Below are 21,472 nucleotides of genomic sequence, written 5' to 3'. Positions count from 1 at the left end.
TACTTAACCCCTTATGTCACTGAACAGTCCATATATACTGCACATCCATATTTTTTCTACTGGTACCGGGGGACCTTCAGATGAGTCTTGTGAGCGACATATACGTGTTCGTGAGTCTCAACTTCACACAGAGGGGTCATATTAGTGTGTGTAGCCCAAACTAGTCGGACACTACAGACAGAAGTCCCAAGACTCTTGTGTGAGAAGGTTTTGGGATGTCTCATGGTCTGACAAACACCGCTCTAGCTGTCACCTTTCACCGCAGATGCAGAAGTGTTACATAGGCGGATGCGGTGGCTTGAGACACATCCAATGCAACAACAAAAAATCTCTAGCTTAAACTGACACATTTTTATGAAGATGTTTTAATATGCTAATTAGATTTCAGCAGGGGCACGGACATCGACCTTATGGGGGTTTAAAATTGTGTTTCCTTTATTTTGGCAGTTACCTGTAGCATATAAAGTTGATCACCACTTTTCACAACTGGAGTCGGTCTAAAAAAAATGAACTCATTAAAGTTAGGGATAGCAAAAACATAAATTTTGTGAAGGTGCATGTTGGATTTTCAATTATAATACTTATGGCAATATCGAAATAAGACCAAACAGAACAATGTGATCTTGCACAACCTAGGAATGTATTTTTTCAGTTAAACTGCAAGATCAGTCATCAGAAACATGCCCCTGCATAATTTCAAACATATTTTCAAATACAATGCAGCCTTTACCCCACCTCCCCCCAAACAATTAAAGTCATTTCTCTTTCAGATTTCCAAATGTTCAAAACCATTCAAATGAAAATCCTTTGATTACTGGGTTGGTGTACCCAGTGTAGTAACAGTCTAGCGCCTTCTGTCATTCAAGCACATTCACGTAAAAATTATTTTACACACTCCTAGAGCTCATCGTGGCCGACTTCATCCTTGAGGTCCTGGCTGGCCTCAGTCTCTGGTTCCTTCATGTTCGCGAAGGCCACTTCCCTGGTCAGCTGCTCCAGAGGAGGGAGGCCCACCGCCAGATTACGCATTGCAATGGCTGTCATCAGGAACCTACAACACAGAGAGCATGATACACTCAAACACATGTGCCTTATATTTAGTCTGACATTTAGTCCTACAAAGCAAATGTCTACATTAAACCAAGCCACTGCAGGATACACGTGGAAACTGGAGGAATCACATGGTTGTCATGAGTTTTGGTAGTTGCACTGAAAACACAAAACTCACGCTCGACGCAACATGTAGTACTTTTTCACAGTAAACCGGTTCAGCCTTTCGCATACATTGGCTTCTCTGCGCTTCTTTACTTCTTTCATCCTCCGCTGTCGCCGTAGGAATAGCTGAACAACGGGATCCATCACATTGGCTTCTGACCCCTCATTTTCTCCAGTGATGAGCGACTGGAGCTCTGGAGGGAGGGGTTCCGTTTCTGTGGGGCGAAACGCTGTGTTAGCTCATCACTTCCATCATGTGTGTTAGTTCCTGTTGTGTGTATATTTAAGACCTGACCTGTTCCGTTGCGGACCCGCTCCTGCAGTTCAAACAGCTTAGTGAAGTTCCTCTGTAGCGCTGCCTCTGTGGTGTTGACGTAGATGTACATGTAGCAGGACGGCCCCTCAGACACTGTGTACACCTTATGGTAGGCCCCAGCAGGAAGCTGCTCTCTCACACACACACACACACAATGAGTACTCCTAGCCACACCATGGCAACTGGAATGTGAACCTTATGTTTAACAGTAAGTTTCAGCCTATGATAATGACTACAGTACAGCTATCATCCAGGTGAAGGGTGTCATTACAGGCTGGCTGAAGCAGGTAGGTTGAAGAGGGATCATACCTGCTTCTGCTCTCCAGGTTGGAGCGTGTAGTTCTTCTTCTCATCCACTATCTCAACATTCAGCTGGCCCTGCAGTACCTGAACACTGGTGTTGCCCAGGTCCTCACTGACATAGTTCTCTAGAAGAAGACCTAAAGGAAAAATTAACCAACACATACACAAGCTAGATTGAAATTGACTTTGAATGATGAATCAGTGATCACCATATGAAATATTCTCAATTGAAGACAATGAGGGAGAGACCCCAAACCTGGGAAGTCTGCGATGAAGACTATCTCTGTCTGGTTGTCCAACGAGCCCTCGATCTCCTGGAACTTGGTCCTCCAGGGAGAGAGGTCCACCAGCAGAGGCATGAGCCAGGGATTTGGACGGAATGGTGACCAGTCTGCCTTCACAATGTTCACACGGGGGTCAAAGATACTAATGGATGGAAAGAGAGAATTCAAGACCAAACTGTACAGCGAATAACATTTCTATCTATGTGGAGGATGTAAAAGATCACCAAAAGGCTATGTAGTACCGTTGTTGGAAGCGTTCATTGATGGACACCCAGATGTCAAAGTAGATCTCTGGATCAGAGATGTTGTAGTGAGGCAGGTGGCGGCTCAGGCAGGTGGCGTACTGCTTCAGCATGTCCCCATGGTCCTTCCACCGCCGACTCTGAGTGAACACCTACAGGTGCGCCACAGAACAATTTCAGAACATTTACACTTTGCTTCACCTTTATGGAACAAGTCATAACACCTTTAAAAGTTTTGCAGTATGAGGTACTCAGATCCTCCTTCTCCCAGATATTGTCACAGATAAGTTAATAATTCAATTATAAGATGTAAATATGCAATACACTTTTTCTATTAAAGGTTTGATACATTTTAAGTAAATGAATGAACATTACGAGCCACCTCCATTCCCAACATGTCCGGTTTTCTGAACAACCTCTATTCCCGACGTGTTCATATCGCTAATGTCCTACAGTAGTGTCCTACATAGTGTAGGACATTATGATGAAGTTCTGTATGCTGTAGTTAATTTAAAGTGAGACCAAACCTGCTTTTATTGTTTAGTTGGAATGTTGAATGGTTAATTAAATCGACTTGAGCTTATTATCCCTAATGTCACATTCCCCATGTCTCCCCGAGTTCCTCCCTTTTCCCACGTGCTTTCTAACCCTTCCTATGAGTCTGATTCTATATTTGTAATATGGTTCAATGGCTCACCCCAGGGTTGAGGTATCCGACATCTCCTGTTTTTCCATCTTTGTAGGTGATCTTGACATGCTGGTGGGATCGGGAGTGAACCATCATATCCCAGGAGTACCCATAAAGGCCATTGGTCCAGTTGTTATAGCCCTAGGTCAAAAAGAAAAAAGCTAGACATATATTTGTAAAAAAAATGTTTTTTTAAAGGAATATCAAATGTTACAGTATTATATCACTTTTTTTTGCCAATCAATCACAAAACTGCCTTCCAGATCAGGACAGCAGGATGTATGGACCAGTATTTACTAATGCAAAGCCTCCTTCCACACCCCTCTGCAACCCCCACCGTTCTGCTGACTCAAGCTAGTTTACACTACTGTTTACTGCAGACTGATAGCAGTGTTGACACTGATTGAGCAATTATTCTGGTAACCCGTAGTGTTGGGAAATAACTTTAGCTGACAGCCGTACACCCAGTGACTCACAACTGACATTTAAATCAAGGCATTCAAATCAAATGCTGCTGATTTCTTGATTCAATACATGGAAAGGACTAGAAGAAGTTGGTCACTGTAAACTCATCTTCCATTTCTACAGGAGTAGTACCTGTGTGATGAAGTGAGAGTAAGGCAGGAAGAACTGTTCAGCCAGGTACAGAATGGTGAACAGGGTTGCCAGCTTGTGTTTAAACCGTGTTTTGGAGGCCTTGGGGGCAGGGGACAAGTCCTGTAGTCCCGTAGATGTGTGCTGGGTCACTGGGTAAACACAGGAGGTGCTGGGCTGTGGGGGAGGAGATGTGAGCGGCAGCACGGGCCTGAGGATCTCCGGGAAGCGGGCAAAGAAGTGCCTGGGCCAGTCGGGGTAGCAGAAGAGAGGACTCGTGGCCAGCATAGTGTAGGCAAACATACCTGGAGATAAAATATAGGACAATAGTAGCATTTGTGATCAATAGGGGGTTATAGATTAACTTAAATAGTGGATCATTAAAGAAAAGATTGCTTTGAAAATGCTCTCTGGGCCACAGGAGTCTGCATGCATTATGTTGCCCTCATTACAAGTGAAAATGAATCTTATTTCCTTATCAATGGAATCCTCTAATGATAATGGGAAAGGAAAGGGGGATACCTAGTGTGGTGGTTGATTTCTTTACTATCAAATGAGGAGAGACAAACTTATCACACAAGTCAGAGTTATACTTAAACTAAATCTTTAATCACTTATTAATAAGGGAGCAGGTCAATACAACGCACACATTTATTCACTGCTTTAGCACACTCTGCCAACCCGGATGTCCTAGCCATGTCTGAATCCTCATCACTGTCAAACGCTCCCTAAAACACTTAAGTGAGCAGGCCTTTCTAATCGACCTGGCCCGGGTATCCTGGAAGGATATTGACCTCATCCCGTCAGTAGAAGATGCCTGGTTATTCTTTAAAAAGTGCTTTCCTCACAATCTTAAATAAGCATGCCCCATTCAAAAAAAAAAGTAAAACCAGGAACAGACCCGACTGCCCTTGACCAGCACAAAAACATCCTGTGGCGTACGGCATTAGCATCGAATAGCCCCCGCGATATGCAACTTTTCAGGGAAGGAACCAATACACACAGGCAGTTAGGAGAGCAAATGCTAGCTTTTTCAAACAGAAATTTGGATCCTGCATCACAAACTCCAAAACGTTCTGGGACACTAAAGTCCATGGAGAATAAGAGCACCTCCTCCCAGCTGCCCACTGCACTGAGGCTAGGAAACACTGTCACCACCGATAAATCCACAATAATTGAGAATTTCAATAAGACTTTTTCTACGGCTGGCCATGCTTTCCACCTGGCCACCCCTACCCTGGTCAACAGCCCTGCACCCCCCCACAGCAACTTGCCCAAGCCTCCCCCATTTCTCCTTCACCCAAATCCAGATAGCTGATGTTCTGAAAGAGCTGCAAAATCTGGACCCCTACAAATCAGCTGGGCTAGACAATCTGGACCCTCTTTCTCTAAAAGTATCAGTCAAAATTGTTGCAACCCCTACTACTAGCCTGTTCAACCTCTTTCGTATCGTCTGAGATCCCCAAAGATTGGAAAGCCTCCGCGGTCATCCAACTCTTCAAAGGGGGAAACACTCTAGACCCAAACTGCTACAGACCTATATCTATCCTGCATTACTAAGGTCTTCGAAAGCCAAGTTAACAAAAAGATTACCGACCATTTCGAATCCCACCGTACCTTCTCGCTATGCAATCTGGTTTCCGAGCTGGTCACGGGTGCACCTCAGCCACGCTCAAGGTCCTAAACGATATCATAACCGCCATCGATAAGAGACAACACTGTGCAGCTGTATTCATCGACCTGGCCAAGGCTTTCGACTGTCAATCACCACATTCTTATCGGCAGCCTCAACAGCCTTGGTTTCTCAAATGACTGCCTCGCCTGGTTCACCAACTACTTCTCAGACAGAGTTCAGTGTGTCAAATCAGAGGGCCTGTTGTCCGGTAAAATTTAACAAAAAAACCCAAAGTGAATCGATTGAGTGCCCTACGATAATGATGGCTGGTCGATGATTCACGGTCAGATGATTCGTTGAGAGCCCCGAGACAAAAGTACAAAAGGTATTTTATAGCCAAGATACACCCCTTTCAACCTACATGACGAACAACAGATATATAGAATGGGTCACAAGGGTAAGATTTGTATGAAAGATACTGTCTGCTATGTATTATAGGTATCTGCTGTGTCAACAGTTTTCATTGTATAGACCAGTGTTTGGCCCTCTGACTCCAAACCATGTCTCCCTGGTATGGTATAGAACAGAAACATTAACTCATGCTCTGGAATGCTCTTTAGGTTTTATCACCCAAAAGACACCCAAAAGAGGCCCATACTTAGTAGACACCAAATAGTTAACACACCAAATAGTTAACAAATAGTTAACAAAATACTCTATTCTGTTGCATAAAACAACCATTTGATGCAATAAAAGTATTATAACATAATCTTGCTCTCACACTAGTCAGTTGTACAACTGAATGCATTCAACTGAAATGTGTCTTCTACATTTAACCCAACCCCTCTGAATCAGAGAGGTGTGGGGGCTGCCATAATCGACATCCACGTCTTCGGGCGCCCGGGAAACAGTGGGTTTCCTGCTTTGCTCAGGGGCAGAACAACAGATTTTTACCTTGTCAGCTCGGGGATTCGATCCAGTAACCTTTCGGTTACTGGCCCAATGTTCGAACCACTAGGCTACCCACACCACAATTATGATGACTGAAAAGACTCACCGATGCTGAAGAGTTGAGAGTTCATGCAGTGGAAGTAGCTGACAAAGAAAATGCCAAAAGGGCGTGTGGCATCGAAAAACAGCAGATAGCCGGCAGACAGGTCCAGACAAAGACCACCTCCATGAACCACCAGCAGACTCACCATTTCATTAGGCAGAATCATCCTGTGGGACAGACGCAAAGGGTAAGAAATCCATACAATCCCACATGGGGCAGTTTTATATAAGCTGTTCCAAAATATGAGGGCGCATGGCCTCCAATACATTTGTATTGAAGTCTGTCAAATACCATCTGTATGGTCCAGTGTGGCTCAGTTAGTAGAGCATGGCGGGCCAGGCGTTTTAGTCATTTTTTGTGAGGGTTTTCTTTGACCACTATTTCCCCAGTATTATCCACAGGCAGAAAATCCTTGGAAATTCTCTTTAATTGACACAAGCTATCTCCAATCAATCATTCAGTGTCTGGTTGTGCGTCCTAAACCAGGGGAAGAGTGGCATACAAATCTTAATTGCACAAAGCCTACTATTTGGCAGGGACTACTATTTGTAGATCAGTGATTCTACACCTCACTTTGCTCAAGCTGATCCTCTCTGTTACGTTCCCCAGTTTCTGTTTCTGTGTTGTTAATATTGGAATTTATATGTTTAAATTAATGATTAGAATATTCCACCCTGAAACCATTTAATTGTATGAAATTGATTATAGTCAGTAAAATTATAATTAAATGATGTGTGTAGTTTTAGTCAGAATTAGGGTAAAACAATATATGTGTACAATATATCTTTATAGTATCTTAAACACAGACTGCCTGAGCAAAATTCAGTGCCGACCTGGCTATGAGAGATTTGGGAGAGGGCAGGGGGTACTTCTCACGGTCTCCCTAATCTTGGGGGGGGGGGGGGGGGGGGGCAGGGAGTGCTTCTCACTGTCTCCCTAATCTTTGTCGGCTGGGTAGTGATACAGTATGTGCGTAGGATACCTGCTGTTTGTGTGTGAAGGTATGTGCGTAAGGAGCCAGTATAAAATGGATGCTTTTGTACAACGGACTAGGACGTCCTCGTGAATAAACATGTTGGCTATTGTAGCTGGGACTCTGTTTCATTCAACTAGAATCTTACAAATTCTGGGTTGCAGACTGAGCAGTTTAATTGAAGTTCAGTTTATGAACATTGATAATGTAATTCACGTAACAGTTGTGGGTTTGTGTATATGTATATTTCAGGAAATGGCTTCCTGGATTCCCCCAAGCAGCTGATTGGTCGGCACCATTGCAGATTGGAGCTCTGACCCCGCCCTCTTGTCAGGAGATACAGCTGTTTGCAATTACCGACTCCTTCTGCAGCTTGAAAAGCCAGTGTTCCGTTTAGGAGAAAGAGAGCTTCTTAGCTGTCCTGTGTTGGTTGTTGTTCAGAGACAGTTTTGTTGAAAGTATTTTGTAGCCGCTACTTCTGAGGTATGTGTGTGCCTACAAAACCTGCACTGTTGTTGATTATTGAAATTGTTCACTTTAAGTTTGTATTATTCTGTTTCATTTGTTCCCAGGGGGGAAGGGGAAGGCACCTTGGGAGTGCTTAGGCAAGAGGCCTGCGGGCATACATATACCCATAGTATGTACTCCGTCTGTGCACACTAGGTAAGACCTGGGCGGACCACCCCCTTGTATTTTGGTTAGCGCGCCTAGTGGCGTTAAGAATAGATAAGTAGTGGGTAGCAGAGGGGGCTCTTACTTTTACTTTCTTTGCTTTGGGTTCCATCCAGACCGTTTTCCCCACATTACCATGTTAACAGAAATAAATTCCCTGTAAATGGTCATATTCTCTGTCATCCTTACCCGCACCTACAATCCCATACCTCTTTCACTCCACAGGGAGTTGAGTTGTAGCGGGGTGTTGCGTTCCCTCCAAGAGGCGTGCGTAACACTCCAACAGACTCAATCCCTGATTGGAGGTTATAAAAGTGGGGCAATTAGTACAGCTAACAGGGGACTATGAATCCAACCAGAAAATATAAATTCCATCAGAATATCACTTTAAAAAAAGAAATAAGTGTGCCAATACCCCGCTGGGGCACTCTTTGCAGGCAATATATTCTACAAAACCTGCAATTTAGCATTTGATTATAAGAATGCTTCTACCATCGAAGGTTGTAGAGGATATAGCGACAGTCTCATCCTTACGTAGTAAGAAGCCAACATCAATCAACACATATTTCACAATATATTCGTTGTCAGTTCTTAACATATGGGTTTGATAAGGGAAAATGTTACTATTTTCAGAACATAAATGTCTAGCCTATTTTCATTAGTTATAGAAATAACCCAACAACTTATCCAACTCTTAAGAATGCAGTGTTTGGAGAGGCGCTTTGTAGAGTATGAGAAGTGTATGTGAAAGCACAGTTACTCAGAATAATATTGACACTTGAATAGTTCACTGCCTGTAAATATACTATATTAGCTAGAATAACGAACATCTTCACCCAGTTCTCCTTGAAAATATGAACATTGTCTTGTGTCAGTGGATTCTTCCGTTATTATGGAGATGCTTTGTTTTTTTTTACCATTCTGCGCCTCCGTTCTTTACATGTGTAATGAATGCACACATTTTGGGATTGTCTACTTGTTGAGTGTTGGCGCTTGGAAAAGCCATATCCTCAGCATTTTGTTTTTATGTATTTCTATAGCGAATAATAAAGGCACTTTTTTTATAGTCTACATTTTCTCAAATGAATAATTATGTTAGCTAGTCAATGAATGCACACGTGACAATTTACAGGTGGTGTGACAAGTTGCCTTATTGGCCTCTTGAGGTCAAATGATGTTAATGCAGGGTAGAAAGGGAAAAAAACGAGGGTGAAAAAACACCTGGACCTAAGCATGGCACCTGCAACACCAGGGTTGTGGGTTCAATTCCCACGAGACACCAGTACGAAAAAATATGCACTCACTGCTGTAAGTCGCTCTAGATAAAATCGCCTGCTAAATTACTAAAATGTAATTACAAATTTTAACTAACCTGAAAGGGTCAAAAAGCCAATGGTGTGCCAAGTACGACATGGAATATCCCTCTACCCAGTCTGCATCCAGTTTCTTGATTCCAGCAATGAAGTATACTATGAAAATCTACCAAGGAAAAATATGAAGATATTCATATTATAGTAGTGTCCTCAAAGTTTATCATACACATGTTATAAGGCAGATACCCTTGATATAGTAGTAAAGTTTCTATGAACTCAATAGAAAGAATTTGGCACAGACCTGAAACCTCAGAAGAGTGTAGTTCCAAAGTGGCACTTGGGAATTCTTTTTTTGGGGATTACGTAATCCATCTATTGACCTGAAAATAATAATATACTGCATTTACATAAATGCATGCATACACTCAGGCAAACACACACACAGATACAAACAACTTAAATCAACCAAATATATTATACGTTTAAGAAATTTATAGTAATGGTTTCATAAGAGTTCTGCAACTCACCAGTATCTGTTGGCGTCCATGAATGTGAGCTGGAAGCCAATGAGTCCATAGAGGTAAGAGTGGTTGTTCCATGCTGTTTTGTCCAAGAAGAAGATGTACCAGTAGGTGGATATGAACATGAGACAGGAGAGGCGGTAGAAACAGCCCAACATGATTCCCACAGCACCTATAAAAAGAGACAATAATTTATTTATTTAACTAGTCAAGTCAGTTAAGAACAAATTCTTATTTACAATGACGGCCTACCCCGGCCAAACCCTAACGACGCTGGGCCAGTTGTGCGCCGCCCTATGGGACTCCCAATCACGGCCGGTTGTGATACAGCCTGGAATCGTACCAGGGTCTGTAGTGACACCTCTAGCACTGAGGTGCAGTGCCTTAGACCACTGTGCCACTCGGTGTAAGGCACCTTTCAGCACACATTAAAAAGATGAAAGCATATCAACACTATCACATAAACCTGCACAAAGGGGACAACATACAGCAGCTGTTCCAATCACTGACTCAGAACTTGACCTACCAAAGAGCATCACCACATAGACCAGGTACATATAATCAAGAGGCAGCGGCTGCAGGAAGCTGAAGAGAGGGAAGCGGCACACGGGAGCCCCATCCAGGTACTTGTAGTCCAGGTGGCTAAGGCCTCGCTCCTGTGTAATGTCTATAGCCATTATCATGCCTGGGGGACAGAGACAGGGGAAGACACACAGAAGATGAAAACAACAAGAGAGATTGCACAAGACTACACTCACCAGACCGCCAGCGGATGATTTGACTTGCATATGAAACTCAACTTCTCAATGCGATTAATTCAATTCTCAGGCTGCAACCATTTTGACCAAGGGTAACTAATCTTAGTGGAAATGACAAAGCTCACCAAACAGGAAGCGGAAAATGCCCAGAGAAGCAGGGTCAGTGGGGCGGTTTAGGAGACACACCAAGCGATGCCAGGAGGACAGGTCCTCCTTCTCAAACCCAAACAGCCGTTTCATCATGCTCTCAGTCTCCACTGCCGGTACTGTCTCCTTGTCCATGGTGCCTTCCCCCTCATCACTGCTCCCAGACAAGTCTCCCTGTTCTGAGGACTGCTCAATGAAAGGAGCACCTAAGAGAGAATGGGAAAATATGCATACCAATTCACACTTCAGAGAAACGCCTTAACCCTACGGTTCACAAGAATGCCATGGGTATGTGTGCAGTATTTATGCCACAGTGTACTATAATTCATAAGGAACTAGTTGTTCCTGATTATATGCTTATGTGTATATTGCAATTCAATCACAGTGATGCAATGCATCTCACGATAGATACATTGATTATCAGTCTCACGTTTTTATAAACCTAGTCAGCAGATCCAACCCGCTTACTTACAGCTGCACTAGGGTCGGAAAGCATATGCCTGTGTATATTAAGACACCGTGGAGCTGGCGCGAGATATGGTTCGGAAAACGTACCTCAATCCAGAGACTAAAATGTGTTATACCGCAAATTGTCCCATTATCCTAACTGTTAAACTGAAAAGATTGAACGACTGGGCATTTTAGTCCTCATGCTAGGCAGCAGAAGCCACAGCAGCCATTTTGAATGGCAGTGTCAGCCAATCAAATGATATCCTGGATTATTCGTATTTTATTTGATCATTGGGGGGGGGGGGGGGGCTTCACCTGGTGTTCTATTATTTTTTGTATTTTTTGTATTCACAGGAATATCCCTGCATTGATGTGTAATATTGTTATTATCGTTGCAATAAAAAAAATTGACAGAAATATATATATGTTGAGCACAATTTGCCATTCTGGCTGCTGTTGCCACTGCTAGTTAGCATGAGGGGGAAAATGGCAGTTTATTTAAAACGAATAGTTGTTCAATCTTATTGGTGTAACAGTTGGGATAATGGGACAACTCGGAGTACAACGCATTTCACATCCCTGGATTGAGGTACATTTTCCCTTTTCCAAGCAGGCTCCGTGGTGTCTTTTTTATTTATTTGATTTAACCTTTATTTAACCAGGTACGGTAGTTGAGAACAAGTTCTCATTTACAACTGCGACCTGGTCAGGATAAAGCAAAGCAGTGCGACACAAACAACAACACAGAGTTACACATGGAATAAACAAGCGTACAGTCAATAACACAATAGAAAAAAAATAAAGTCTATATACAGTGTGTGCAAATGGCGTGAGGAGGTAGGGCAATAAATAGTCTTCATATAGACAAGAATGCTGTCCGACCCTAGCGCAGCTTGAAAGCAAGCGGTTCGGATATGCTGACTACTATAAACCCTGTAACAATTTACTGAAAGCAGAGCTGATCAATGGTTACAAAACAACAAAAATGCTGTCCCTTGTTACATAACGTTACCTGCATTAGCATTGTCGCACGCCCCTGCCTCCATGCTTCCAACTCGGTTATGCAAAAAAACAAATATATATATATATACTATTTGGACAGGGATGTCACCCTAATAGTACAATTCCCGTCCTTGTCCCTACCCCAATGAGTTATTCAACACACGTAAACACTTGGGTACGTGTCACAGTCCGTGTACTAGCCTAAGGAAGGTTGTCTGGAAAATCGACAGGGAACCTGAAACAGTGCTCAGAGTCTATTGGTTGTTTTTTCCACGAGACAAACTACTCCTAGTAGAATCCGGAAATTGTATGCTCCCAGCGGTTGGGATGAGAATAACCTAATGTAGAAGGCATGAAGTTGGTGTACAAAACCGAAAGTATATATAAATTTATATATATATATAGATTTACAGTACCATTCAAAAGTTTGCTAAACCTACTCATTCAAGGGTTTTTCTTAATTTTTTACTATTTTCTACATTGTAGAATAATAGTTTTGATGTCTTCACTATTAAATAACACATATGGAATCATGTAGTAATCAAAAAAGTGTTTTATATTTGAGATTCTTCAAAGTAGCCACCCTTTGCCTTGATGACAGCTTTGCACACTCCTGGCAATGCTGAAGTGCAACATATTCCGATTTGTATTTTATTTTATTTAACTAGGCAAGTCAGTTAAGAAAAAATCTTTCAAAATGTCCAGCGATGCGGTGGATTGACACAACCAATGCAAAAAAACAGATCTCTATTTTAAATTTATATTTTGTTATTTCAATTTCCGCGGGGGCGCGGACATCGACCTTAGGTTGGTTTAAGGTTAAGGTTTAGGGTAGGGACGTCCCAAGGATCTTTAGTTAGGAAAAACATATTTACCTCCTGAATTAAGGAGGAAGTTATTTTAACCTGAGCCGAGGTGCACCGGTTTCCACTATATAGCACAGCCACAATGTCAAAATGGGCTATATCGTAAAAATTGTATGAAAACAAAATGTGCTTTTAGTCTTAATTTAAGATACATTAGCAGTGTGGTTAGGTTTAAAATAAGATTTTAACAACATAAATTGTAGAAATAGGCGGGGTTAATATGACTTTGTGGCTGTGTTAACTAGTGACGACTCCGTGCCCCGGTTTTTGTCCGCAACGATGGACAGTGAACGGGCAACAACGGTGAGGGAGGAGCGCCCTTCTCAAATCGAACAGTAATCTGCCCCGCTCGGTCATATTGTCAACAAGGCAGCATAGTGCATCGTTCAAAAACATCTCTTTAACATAAAATATACGTTTGAATTTTTCAAACTAGTTTTCATTGGAAAGGCAGATATAGCGTTTTTATATAAAGCAATCACTTTTGCATGTGAAAACACATAATCCTATTCATTACTCTAGCCTAGCCCTAAACTATGTCACTCGGTTTTTTTGTGTGCTGATTTCGCCGTGAGTTTTGAACGGGCACCTGCGTTGTAGATACATCAGGTACGTTTCTGTAATATAATACATTAGCAAGCTATTGCAATCATTATCTACCCGGTCACAGGCTATGGGTTGCTACTAGTTGTTGTGTGGGTGGCTGGCTAGTTTAGGTAGCTTTCTAGCTATCTACCACAGCAACTGTTGCAACCACAACAATGTAATGATAGGTTAGCTGAGCACAGTGCCTGAGGTTGTTAGGTTATTGTTGTCAGACCTGAGCACAGGACGTGTGTTCAGAATTCATGCTTTTGACATGTAGGAACAACTGTTACGCGAGAGTGTTCCAGGTCTGAACCTAAATAATAACTTGCAGAAATGGTTACTCAACAACAAAAGTGACCTGCTATTGTATACCCCTGCATAATGAAGTTAATATAAATTACAATAGATCCATTCATTTCATGTTGCAGATGATTTTGTTTTGTGTGTAGTGTGCAGGGGAGAGATGGGCACCCAGGGCAGCCGGTTACAGGCCTCGTCCCAGGATCCTGAGGAAGCAGTTGAGACTACATGTGCCAGTGGCAAGCATGGATGTGATTGCAGAAAGAGGAAACGGACTGCACACTGCGACTGCGACAGTGAGCCCGATGAGGAAGATGCCTTATTGGACACACCACAGAGGTGAGAAGAGTCACACACATCACACTGGAAATACACACAATTTCATAAACCAACAGACAGACACAGCAGGCCGGAGTAAGAGACAAACACACTTACAGAACAGGTGAGGTATTCACATTAGAGGTCGACCGATTAATCGGAATGGCCGATTAATTAGGGCCGTTTTCATAACAATCGGAAATCGGTCATTTTTACGCCTTTATTTAACTAGGCAAGTCAGTTAAGAACACATTCTTATTTTCAATGACGGCCTAGGAACGGTGGGTTAACTGCCTTGTTCTGGGGCAGAACGACAGATTTTTACCTTGTCGGCTCAGTGATTCAATCTTGCAACCTTACGGTTAACTAGTCCAACGCTCTAACCACCTGCCTCACGAGGAGCCCGCCTGTTACGCGAATGCAGTAAGAAGCCAAGGTAAGTTGCTAGCTAGCATTAAACTTATCTTATAAAAAACAATCAATCAATCAATCAATCAATCATAATCACTAGTTATAACTACACATGGTTGATGATATTACTAGTTTATCTAGCGTGTCCTGCGTTGCATATAATCGATGCTACACGTTGCTCCAACGTGTACCTAACCATAAACATCAATGCCTTTCTTAAAATCAATACACAGAAGTATATACACTGCTCAAAAAAATAAAGGGAACACTTAAACAACACAATGTAACTCCAAGTCAATCACACTTCTGTGAAATCAAACTGTCCACTTAGGAAGCAACACTGATTGACAATAAATTTCACATGCTGTTGTGCAAATGGAATAGACAAAAGGTGGAAATTATAGGCAATTAGCAAGACACCCCCAAAAAAGGAGTGATTCTGCAGGTGGTGACCACAGACCACTTCTCGGTTCCTATGCTTCCTGGCTGATGTTTTGGTCACTTTTGAATGCTGGCGGTGCTCTCACTCTAGTGGTAGCATGAGACGGAGTCTACAACCCACACAAGTGGCTCAGGTAGTGCAGTTCATCCAGGATGGCACATCAATGCGAGCTGTGGCAAAAAGGTTTGCTGTGTCTGTCAGCGTAGTGTCCAGAGCATGGAGGCGCTACCAGGAGACAGGCCAGTACATCAGGAGACGTGGAGGAGGCCGTAGGAGGGCAACAACCCAGCAGCAGGACCGCTACCTCCGCCTTTGTGCAAGGAGGTGCACTGCCAGCGCCCTGCAAAATGACCTCCAGCAGGCCACAAATGTGCATGTGTCAGCATATGGTCTCACAAGGGGTCTGAGGATCTCATCTCGGTACCTAATGGCAGTCAGGCTACCTCTGGCGAGCACATGGAGGGCTGTGCGGCCCCACAAAGAAATGCCACCCCACACCATGACTGACCCATCGCCAAACCGGTCATGCTGGAGGATGTTGCAGCCAGCAGAACGTTCTCCACGGCGTCTCCAGACTCTGTCACGTCTGTCACATGTGCTCATGTGCTCAGTGTGAACCTGCTTTCATCTGTGAAGAGCACAGGGCGCCAGTGGCGAATTTGCCAATCTTGGTGTTCTCTGGCAAATGCCAAACGTCCTGCACGGTGTTGGGCTGTAAGCACAACCCCCACCTGTGGACGTCGGGCCCTCATACCACCCTCATGGAGTCTGTTTCTGACCGTTTGAGCAGACACATGCACATTTGTGGCCTGCTGGAGGTCATTTTGCAGGGCGCTGGCAGTGCACCTCCTTGCACAAAGGCGGAGGTAGCGGTCCTGCTGCTGGGTTGTTGCCCTCCTACGGCCTCCTCCACGTCTCCTGATGTACTGGCCTGTCTCCTGGTAGCGCCTCCATGCTCTGGACACTACGCTGACAGACACAGCAAACCTTTTTGCCACAGCTCGCATTGATGTGCCATCCTGGATGAACTGCACTACCTGAGCCACTTGTGTGGGTTGTAGACTCCGTCTCATGCTACCACTAGAGTGAGAGCACCGCCAGCATTCAAAAGTGACCAAAACATCAGCCAGGAAGCATAGGAACTGAGAAGTGGTCTGTGGTCACCACCTGCAGAATCACTCCTTTTTTGGGGGTGTCTTGCTAATTGCCTATAATTTCCACCTTTTGTCTATTCCATTTGCACAACAGCATGTGAAATTTATTGTCAATCAGTGTTGCTTCCTAAGTGGACAGTTTGATTTCACAGAAGTGTGATTGACTTGGAGTTACATTGTGTTGTTTAAGTGTTCCCTTTATTTTTTTGAGCAGTGTATTTTTAAACCTGCATATTTAGCTAAAAGAAATCCAGGTTAGCAGGCAATATTAACCAGGTGAAATTGTGTCACTTCTCTTGCGTTCATTGCACGCAGAGTCAGTGTATATGCAACAGTTTGGGCCGCCTGGCTCATTGCGAACTAATTTGCCAGAATTTTACGTAATTATGACATAACATTGAAGGTTGTGCAATGTAACAGGAATATTTACACTTATGGATGCCACCCGTTAGATAAAATACGGAACGGTTCCGTATTTCACTGAAAGAATAAACGTTTTGTTTTCGAGATGATAGTTTCCGGATTCTACCATATTAATGACCTAAGGCTCGTATTTCTGTGTGTTATTATGTTATAATTAAGTCTATGATTTGATAGAGCAGTCTGACTGAGCGATGGTAGGCACCAGCAGGCTCGTAAGCATTCATTCAAACAGCACTTTCGTGCGTTTTGCCAGCAGCTCTTCGCAATGCTTCAAGCATTGCGCTGTTTATGACTTCAAGCCTATCAACTCCCGAGATTAGGCTGGTGTAACCGATGTGAAATGGCTAGCTAGTTAGCGGGGTGCGCGCTAATAGCGTTTCAAACGTCACTCGCTCTGAGACTTGGAGTAGTTGTTCCCCTTGCTCTGCATGGGTAACGCTGCTTCGAGGGTGGCTGTTGTCGATGTGTTCCTGGTTCGAGCCCAGGTAGGGGCGAGGAGAGGGACGGAAGCTATACTGTTACACTGGCAATACTAAAGTGCCTATAAGAACATCCAATAGTCAAAGGTATATGAAATACAAATCGTATAGAGAGAAATAGTCCTATAATTCCTATAATAACTACAACCTAAAACTTCTTACCTGGGAATATTGAAGACTCATGTTAAAAGGAACCACCAGCTTTCATATGTTCTCATGTTCTGAGCAAGGAACTTAAACGTTAGCTTTTTTACATGGCACATATTGCACTTTTACTTTCTTCTCCAACACTTTGTTTTTGCATTATTTAAACCAAATTGAACATGTTTCATTATTTATTTGAGGCTAAATAGATTTTATTGATGTATTATATTAAGTTCAAATAAGTGTTCATTCAGTATTGTTGTAATTGTCATTATTACAAATAAATGTAAAAAATCGTCCGATTAATCGGTATCGGCTTTTTTGGTCCTCCAATAATCGGTATCGGCGTTGAAAAATCATAATCGGTCGACCTCTAATTCACATATCTTTCATGTCTTTCATATGGCCAGCCTGTTTCTAACCTTGGCCTGCGTTGTTCTGGTTTGTTTTGGAACTGTAACAGGAAGAAGCTGAAAAGCACATCTAAGTACATCTATCAGACCTTGTTCCTGAACGGGGAGAATAGTGACATCCGCATCTGTGCCCTGGGGCAGGAGTGGAACCTGCACAAAGTGTACCTGTGCCAGGTTAGTGCTACACACTTTATTAGGCCGTCATTGTAAATAAGAATCTGTTATTAACTGACTTGCCTAGTTAAATAAAGGTTAAATAAAAATGATCTACAATGCCTGTGACTCATCCCCTTCCCCCATGATGTTCTTATTTATGTAGTCAGGTTATTTCTCCAGTATGTTTAGTGGCTCCTGGAAGGAGTCCAACATGATGGTCATTCCGTTAGAGATCCCAGACCAGAACATTGACACAGAGGGTGAGGACTTCAGTCACTGCCAGGAATAAAACACTACAAATTGCTTTGTTTATGTCACTGAACTCCTTTTTTGCAGTTACTATACACATTTATCTTGATTTTCTCCGTGTGTGTGTGTGTGTGTGTGTGTGTGTGTGTGTAGCTCTGCAGGTAGTGTTTGGATCTCTGTACCGGGATGATGTTCTGATCAAGCCCAGCAGGGTCGTCAGTATCCTAGCAGCAGCTTGTATGCTCCAACTGGTCAGTAGATTATCATCATATCACACTACAGGATCTTTACATGGAATGTTGAGATGATGGTGATATGTGTGAGTTGGAAGTTGAACTTGCTGGAATGTAATTTACTGAACGAGAATAGATGATCAAAGGCCATAATATGCCATGCCCTGTGTGTCTTTGCAGGATGGTCTGATCCAGCAGTGTGGTGAGACCATGAAGGAGAACGTTGGTGTCAAGACTGTGTGTGTCTACTACTCATTTGCCAGCATCTATGGCCTTGACTCTGTCATGAAGAAGTAAGCCCCATCATTACATTCCTATTGAGTAATATTAGTTAATCGAATAATACAGTTGATCTTGTTCTTAACACTCTACATGCATATGCTTGTGTGTCTCCTGCAGGTGTCTGGAATGGCTCCTCAATAACCTCATGACCCATCAGAATGTTGACCTCATGAAGGAGCTGGGGTGTGTATCTTCAATGTTTTCCTATTTTTCCATAGGACTTATACATACTCATAATAGTCTACGTGTTGTGTGGTCAGTGTTGGTGTCAGTGATAAGTGTGTGTTTCTGTGCTGTATTTGCAGAGTGGATGTGATCGAACTGCTGATCCAGTCGTCTGACCTATTCGTCATGCAGGTGGAGATGGACGTCTACACCGCTCTGAAAAAGGTACTACTGTAGCCTTTGGGACTGTTTCTAAAGGCTGTTTTTGTAGACCGTTGATTTATCTCCCCCTTCCCCATCCCTTCTCTCTCATTCATACCCTCTCTTTGTAACTCTCTCTCCTCAGTGGATGTTCCTGCAGCTCAATCCATCCTGGGACGGTCCCATCAAGCAGCTGCTGGCTGATGCCGACGCCTGGCTTTGCAAACGCAGGACTGGTACATTCTGTTCCACAGGGCATGTCCACAGCTAGCTACACACCTATCTGAACACAGGGCTGTAGAATATACACACAGACACTGACTGACCAGTCTTTTCTAATGGCTCTTATGTGCATGCTGTTGCAGAGATGGGAGAGGAGGAGCCCTTCTTAAAAGCAGAGGACGGCGCCCCCTTTACTCCTGTCTTCAGACATGTGCGCCTTCAGTACATCATCAATGACTTGGCTTCCGCACACATCCTGGAGAGAGACAATATTCTCCCACCCGGTAAGGGTGAAGATTTGGATAGTGATTTATGTTTCACATTCACTTGTGACAGTTTTAGTAGTCATTTTTTATTTCCTCTGTAAAACTCCTCATACCAGATTGGCTGACCTCCGTGTACAAGAGCCAGTGGTTTGCCATGCTACGGACGGAGCACGACAATGACAATGGGTGAGAACTGGAGCTCCAAACCAGCAACATCACTCCATGACAACATTCATTCTGTGATTTTCAGTGACTGAAAATATATTTCCGCGTGTATAGTAAGGCGTGTTTCTGTAGCCCACAGGATGCCAACAAGGAGGAGTTTGAGTCAAGTAGTATGCGATGTGGCAGGAAACTGACCAAAGATGGTGATGTGAGTCAGACTATTAGTCTCTGTGTAATAAGGACATCAATCACACTATAAGAACTTCAAACAAAACATCACAAAAGAGAATGTTTTAACTTTATATTCTCAGTACTGTTGGCGTTGGACAGGCTTCAACTTTGGCTTTGACCTGCTGGTGACCTTCACCAACCGCTTCATAGTGTTCAAGAGGAATACACTGAGCCAGCCATGTGGGGGAGCTGTGAGTATGCAGCCTCGGAGGCATCTAGCATACCGGTTAGTGTTCCAATCTGCTGACACGACCTAGGCTGTGGTCAGCACAACACACATAGCTACAGATTTCAAATGTTGGCATTGCATTGTGTGTGGAGTAGTAATGATATAATTATGTTCTGTATAACTGCCATTTCATTTACCTGTGTTCTACCAGGCCTGACTAGCCCCTCACATCTCACTCAATGTTTCTCCCTCTCTCTGTTCAGGTTACGCCTGGCCTCCTTTGATAACAGTGGTAAGCTGGTGTGTAGTCGATCCACTGGTTACCAGCTACTCACCCTGGAGAAAGACCAGGTCAGTCCAGGCCCACAGTATCCGGTCTGGAGCGTGAAGTCACAAGCTCTGCTGGTCGGCTACTGCGTAGCAACTCAGCGGTGCCAAAAGCCCTGGTCTGCTTAAGAAAGCTTTTGTAAATTACGATCACCAGAACTGTCATTTTGGGCTCTAAAATTGGTTTATTATGATCAAGTTCAATCCCCACTGTGAATTCTTTTAAAGTTTGCTGCAAATCGAGATATTTAATTAAATGGTAATCCATTGACTACTACATTTGTCGTGCTGACAAATGTAGTGGGCTCCATAGACATTAAGGTTGACTCTCAGGCATGATGAAAACTACCACATCGACCATGATCCTTTGCTAGTTACGGCCATTTTCACCATGATCCTTAGCAATTGTATTTTTTGGGGGGGTGCCATTCAGCCCCATTCAGCAATATGGCGCGTTTCGAATACTTCCGGCTTCATTACGCCATCAGGAGTTTTCCATAGGAAACCGTGGAATGACGTCAGTGCTATCACTATCTACTGGTTTTAATGTCTATTGGTCAGTCAGACCACACGTAATCCACATGTTCTGAAACTTTCCTCCCCTCTTGAAATGAACACATCACTATATAAGTATTGCCTGAATTGGACCATATAACTATTGCTGTACTCCCCCTGTGCTCCCCCTATTTCTTATTCTCTCTTTTTATTTTCTTCCTACCAGGAGTATGTGGGGATGAACCTGGACAGTCGGCTGTTGTCCTTCCCCCTCTACGTGTGCTGTAACTTCCAGTACACATCTCCTCATATGGACCGCTGTCCTGATTCCCCTGAACCAGAGAGCAGCGCCCGCAGTGTATCCTGATGCCAGCTCCACACCCTCAGCCCAGTTCCCTTACCACTCCCCTTTATAATATAGGCTAATAATCCTATCCTTGCCCCACACCCGCATCTTCCATGGACCCTCTCTGACATCCTAGCCTCAAGCTGTGGCCCACAGCTTCTACCCCCCAAACACAACCCTGGCATCTGTATGCTCTATAGCTCAGTCTAGTGTGTTTTGGGATACGTTGTTAGTTTAAAAAATATATTTTTAATTCTTCATCTTTTTATAACATATTCAT

The 21,472-nt window shown here is 43.3% G+C and overlaps 2 protein-coding genes across 4 annotated transcripts; one reads left to right on the top strand and one right to left on the bottom strand.

Annotated features, from left to right (window-relative positions):
* Positions 1-408: 408 nt before the first annotated feature.
* ggcx (gamma-glutamyl carboxylase) lies at positions 409-12,385 on the bottom strand. Of its 2 annotated transcripts, none has more exons than XM_038965009.1 (15): positions 12,158-12,383; positions 10,674-10,901; positions 10,317-10,475; positions 9,797-9,962; positions 9,571-9,649; positions 9,329-9,435; positions 6,315-6,478; positions 3,646-3,947; positions 3,058-3,189; positions 2,361-2,512; positions 2,091-2,260; positions 1,841-1,971; positions 1,511-1,658; positions 1,229-1,430; positions 409-1,051 (listed from the first exon to the last, which is right to left on the bottom strand). In XM_038965009.1, exons 1-15 carry the CDS (start codon positions 12,189-12,191, stop codon positions 898-900), a joined length of 2,328 nt encoding a protein of 775 aa, XP_038820937.1. In that variant the 5' UTR covers positions 12,192-12,383; the 3' UTR covers positions 409-897. The 2 variants fall into 2 exon arrangements, with proteins under 2 accessions (XP_038820937.1, XP_038820938.1); XM_038965010.1 differs by having other exon boundaries at positions 909-1,051; positions 1,285-1,430; positions 12,158-12,385.
* A 944-nt stretch (positions 12,386-13,329) lies between these two features.
* Positions 13,330-21,472, top strand: LOC120021474 (germ cell-less protein-like 1). 2 transcript variants are annotated; one of them, XM_038965249.1, is made up of 15 exons: positions 13,330-13,622; positions 14,051-14,240; positions 17,736-17,859; positions 18,005-18,101; positions 18,244-18,341; positions 18,504-18,616; positions 18,723-18,788; positions 18,911-18,995; positions 19,117-19,207; positions 19,337-19,477; positions 19,576-19,645; positions 19,757-19,832; positions 19,936-20,081; positions 20,288-20,316; positions 21,073-21,472. In XM_038965249.1, the coding sequence occupies exons 2-15, from the start codon at positions 14,065-14,067 to the stop codon at positions 21,132-21,134; spliced, it is 1,374 nt and encodes a 457-aa protein (XP_038821177.1). In that variant the 5' UTR covers positions 13,330-13,622; positions 14,051-14,064; the 3' UTR covers positions 21,135-21,472. The 2 variants fall into 2 exon arrangements, with proteins under 2 accessions (XP_038821177.1, XP_038821176.1); XM_038965248.1 differs by having other exon boundaries at positions 20,288-20,375.

Source organism: Salvelinus namaycush, chromosome 26 (assembly GCF_016432855.1).
Source record: "Salvelinus namaycush isolate Seneca chromosome 26, SaNama_1.0, whole genome shotgun sequence".
In the NCBI taxonomy this organism is placed as follows: Eukaryota; Metazoa; Chordata; class Actinopteri; order Salmoniformes; family Salmonidae; genus Salvelinus; species Salvelinus namaycush.
The sequence above is the reverse complement of the archived record's forward strand: the minus strand, read 5'-3'. Positions and strand labels throughout refer to the sequence as shown.